General features: G+C 34.8%; 1 protein-coding gene across 1 annotated transcript; it reads left to right on the top strand.

Annotated features, from left to right (window-relative positions):
- Positions 1-3416: 3416 nt before the first annotated feature.
- On the top strand, positions 3417-4813 carry LOC136220351 (transcription factor BEE 3). Its single transcript, XM_066008160.1, has 5 exons — positions 3417-3917; positions 4006-4071; positions 4160-4228; positions 4319-4396; positions 4466-4813. Exons 1-5 carry the CDS (start codon positions 3456-3458, stop codon positions 4538-4540), a joined length of 750 nt encoding a protein of 249 aa, XP_065864232.1. The 5' UTR covers positions 3417-3455; the 3' UTR covers positions 4541-4813.
- The last annotated feature ends 379 nt before the right edge of the window (positions 4814-5192 follow it).

Genomic DNA, 5192 nt, shown 5'->3' with positions numbered 1-5192 from the left:
CTATGGGGTTCAAAATCATCAAATGCATCCCCATCACTATCGCTATCGACATTTCAAATAAGAACTTGGTTTGGATGTATTTCCTCTTGAACCCTAGGGTCCATTGGTTGTTGCATTGCATTCCTTATAAGTGGTGGTGAGTATGGTTGGGGTTGAGGCTGATTTACTTTGTCTTGCCTCCAGTGATGATCTCTGGCAGGTGGTGTTTGGTTAGTTCGGATCTCTAGAGTAAATCTCTCAATAGCGATAGCCAACCCCCGCATACCCATTTCATGCTTTTATTCGATGCCTTGAATCTTTTCATCTATTATCTTCACACTTGCTTCTAGTGTTTCAAATCTTTACTCATTGGTTCCCATAGCTTCATTTTGAGGATGTGATTGGACCATTCCCGAGAAGAAGTCTTCGTGAAGGAAAACGACCCGGCTCTAATACTAACTGATGTAGATAAAATCGAAATGAAGGAGAAAAGGCATATGATTTTCGGTAAGTACCTTTAAACTTGCTACAAAAACGTATGACTGTCTCTGATTTTGCAGGACTGGTTAATAACGTCAACAACCGACTGACAGGGTGGAAAGCGGATTCCCTCTCCCTTACTGGTACGACGACCTTGATCCAAGTCGTCTCAAATGCCACCCCACCGCATATGATGATCACAAACTGGCTCCCTAAAACCACACCTAGGAAAATTGACAGCTTAAACAGAAATTTCCTTTGGGGCTGCCAAGAAAATAAAAGGAAAATTCATGTGATCCCTTGGGAGGTCGTGTGCAAATCGAAGGAGAAAAGGGAAATTGGTTTAAAGAACACGAAAGACCAAAATAAAGCCTTATTGATGAAACTTGCACGGTGTATTATTCGGGAGCCTGATTTGCTATGGGTTAAAGTCTTAAAAGCAAAATACTTTCCCAACGCATGTATTTTGGATGCGGAGCATCGAAGGGCAAAGTGCTCGCACTTCTGGAAAAGCATAGTCTCTATCACAAGTGATTTTAAATGTGGGTTGATTTGGAATGTCGGGGTGATAAATGGCTATGGGATTTTCGACTATGTGACCAGGTGACCCTCATCCCAGATTCCCACCTCAATTATAAAATCAGCGCCTGCACGAATGCAGATGGCCTTTGGAAAAATGGATCCCACTGGAGTTGCGTCTACTAATGGTGGCAGTCCGATTGGATACTTCTGGTTCTACCAAGGGCGATTTAAGCTGGAGTGGAACCAACAATGGCAACTTCACAACCAAGTCGGCTTATCACATGGTAATGATGGAAGATTTGGATAATGGTAATTGGAAGTGGCGGTTTATTTCGAAGCTCAAGGTTCTCACCGAATCAAATTCTTCCTTTGGACTGCCCTCCACAACCGTCTGCTCACCAACTTTGAACGAAAACGTCATCACTTGGTAGACTCTAGCTTATGTTCAGCATGCAATCTTAGTGATGAAACAACCCTCTACATCCTTAGAGACTGCAACACAAGTCGGAATACATTGACAACACTCAACCCATCCCTGGTTATAGATCGCTTCTTCTCCCTCGACTTCGAAAACTGGATGATGGAAAATTTGAAGAAAGACAACAACGGTCCTTGGGGGATAAAATGAAACATCATCTTTGCCACCTGTCTATGCTTCCATTGGAAGTGGAGAAACTGCAATATTTTTGATAATAGTAGGGCCATTCCTTATGACAAAACCGATGTATCCAATTGTTCACTAATCTGTGCGTGGATGCAAGATCGGGAGATAAAAGCAGGCCCCAAACTAATATCCTGATTAGTTGGATGAAGCCCAACCGTCCTGGTGTACTTTGAATACGGATGACTTATGTTGCTCGAGTACAAAAACCATAGGAGTTGGTGGGTTAATAAGAGATGCCAATGGGAGGTGGATGCATGGCTTTATTCATCATATAGGCAAAAGGGACAGCTTCATTGTTGAATGCTGGGAGATACTATCTGGGTTGGAACTAGTGACAGAGCTCGGTATCCAGCTCCTCGTTGTTGAATCGGACTGCTCAAAATTAAGCACTCTCCTCAATGATAACAAAGATCAACTGACTGTACATCTTTTAAAGGTTGTCATGGGTAACATACTAGGCTTCCAAAAAATTCTAAACATCAGATTCAAACATATCTACAGAGAGGCAACCGATGTGCCGATTGGCTAGCGAGAGAAGTGTTGAAGGCGCCTTAGAGAAAGCACACACTGTTGGAACCTCTTGTACCTCTTAGTCGGCTAATTGAGGAAGACTTTAGAGGTATAGTTCAATTTAGAAGGATCTCACATCCTAACAGTAACATATATATGATGTTGAGTTTTTTCACAGATTGTTTTTCCTTTTTCCTTTTTTTTCCTTTTCCTGCTTTGATGTTGTAAAACTTCCTTAATAAAAAAAAACATATGATTTACCAATTCTATTGAGCAGAATGTTGGATCAATAACATATTTATTTAAATAATTTTCTGTTTCACTTTGTAATGCTAAAAAACAAACACAAACACAATCACTATAACAGTAAGAAATAAACTCATAAATGTAATTAACCTTATTTTATTCTTTCTACCACGATATCAACTTTAGTTATCAATTTTAATAATGATACCAAATTTTTTACTAACAGTACCATTTTTTCATTAAAAAAAATTAAGACTTTATAATTTTCAAAGTATCAAACATTTCTAATCCTTTCCCACAGTATTGCTCACTTGGACTTTGACATTTACCGTTCGATTCATGCTTATTAGAATTATGTGGTGGAGATTCAAACCATTCTAAGACTTAAATTTAATAAGCATGGATCTAACGGTGGATGATCAAATTCATTTAGTCATTCAGGGTTCAGGTGAGCACTACTGTCTTTTCGCATATCAATTATGATTTTCTTACAGCTCAATCGAAAGATGTAGCTGTTGAACAGACTCGCAAGAAAGATCTTCATCGGTGGGAGGCAATAGGCTAGAACAGAAATCGACTAGCATGATTTTTTTTTTTTTTCTAAATATTTTCCAAATGATAATAGTTAATTTTAGTATTATTCACATGGACTCTAATCACCGTTAAGTTTAGTTGAATTCAAATTTTAACAATAATCCAAGTAAATTCACTTTAATCAATGATTCAGGTCCATATCGATGCTACTGTAGTTGGTCTATATTTTGAGGTTGAGACGAAACATAAAGGATTTTCCAGTTCTACTCCACTTGGGCTGAACACTTCCCTCACATTCTTCCCCCTGGGGGAAAAGCAAAACGGCCCCATTTCATTTGGATATATCTCCTGAGAGTGGGATCCACTTTGGGAGACAAAAAACAATAGAAGCTGGTATTGCCACGTGGCCTCCTCAAGGATTTGCCTTCTTCATAACTTAAATTATTATTATGCCACTGCCACCACTATAAAATCAATTTCTCTCTCTCTTTCCATCCATAACAAAAACTGAATTTCTGCCATGGCTCAACCTCATTTCTCTGCAGATTTTCCAGTATTCATCGATCAAATTGATGCAAACATGGATTCAATTACCCACCAAAATTTACTGCTTGACCATTCTAACTTCACCAGTAATTTCCACCCTCTCTTCCCTCTTTCAACTGACCATTTTTTTACCCACCCCCAAAATTTCCCTTCCACTTTCCACCAAAACAATCAGATTAATGTAATTCCACCTCCTGAAATTGATCAGATTGAAAGCAGGAAAAGAAAAGCTTTAATGGATGTATCTGCAGAAAGTAGTAATTCAATGAACTCGTCTCCACAAGTTTCTGATGCTCGCAAAGGTAAAAATATAAAAAGAGGTAAAAGATCAAAAGGTAAATTAGAAGAGGATGAAGAAGATAATAAACCAAAAGAAGTTGTCCATGTTAGAGCTAGAAGAGGACAAGCCACTGACAGCCATAGTTTAGCAGAAAGGGTATTTCTTTCTTTCTTTATTTATTTAATCTCTATTTCTATTTTTTTATAATTGATATTAATTTTTATTTTGTTTTTCTATATAATAGGTAAGAAGAGGAAAAATTAATGAGAGACTAAAATGCTTGCAAGATATTGTCCCAGGTTGCTACAAGGTATTTATAATAATTTATTCTGTTTATTAATTTAATTAATTTTTCTGTGGCTAATAATTAATTAATATATTTTTACAAAATTTAACAGACTATGGGAATGGCAGTAATGTTGGATGAAATAATCAATTATGTTCAGTCCTTACAAAATCAAGTTGAGGTCAGTTTTTTTATATACTTAATGTTGAATATTATAATTTAAAATTATATTTAATTAACTGACTTATTTTTTATATTATAAAAATATCAGTTCTTATCAATGAAGCTGACAGCAGCTAGCACATTTTATGACTTCAATTCAGAGATAGATGCAATTGAAATGATACAGGTATTTTATTTTGTATATTAATAAAATAAATTCATTGATTTTTAATTAATTTAATTTTTATACATGCAGAGAGCAAAAGTACAGGAGGCAAAAGGAGGAATAGGGTCAATGAATACATATAATCATCCATCATGGTCCCTTTGACTTGATAGAATTACAAAGAAACACAACTTTATGAAAATGGATCTATTTCTCAATATTTCTATTACAATTATTATTCCCATTTGATGTATACTACACAAGTCACAATTTATACTTGTACAATTTACTCAAACCATGTCTGGGAAATTAATTAGTTTTTATTCTTAGAGAAGAGACCATTTTATTTTGTTTTAATTTTAGTCTCTCTTCTTGCCCTTCCTTTATATATAATTCATAATCTTTATATTAATGAAATGAAAAATAATGATTACATTACTTATTGTTTTTGTTTACATAAAATAATATAATGCAATGCAATCTACATTGCATATTACAATATTCAATTATTACAAATGTAAATCATTGCATCTCCGTCATGAAATTGAATATCCACAAGAAGCATATATATCATTCGATCTCTCTAATTATATATGAAATTATTAACACATTATATTCACTATTAATTAAATACATCAATGATGATAAAATATTATTGATTTTTTTTATCATATTCAAAATTTTAAATTTGTCCTACTTTTTTTACTATATGCTGATTTAAAAGATAAATAAATTGAGTGATAAATAAAATCTAAAAATATGATGTTTATTGTTGTAGGAAATTTTGTTGATAGTATATACAGATAATTACAAGTTA

The sequence above is a fragment of the Euphorbia lathyris genome, chromosome 2 (assembly GCF_963576675.1).
Source record: "Euphorbia lathyris chromosome 2, ddEupLath1.1, whole genome shotgun sequence".
Taxonomy (NCBI): Eukaryota; Viridiplantae; Streptophyta; class Magnoliopsida; order Malpighiales; family Euphorbiaceae; genus Euphorbia; species Euphorbia lathyris.
The sequence above is the reverse complement of the archived record's forward strand: the minus strand, read 5'-3'. Positions and strand labels throughout refer to the sequence as shown.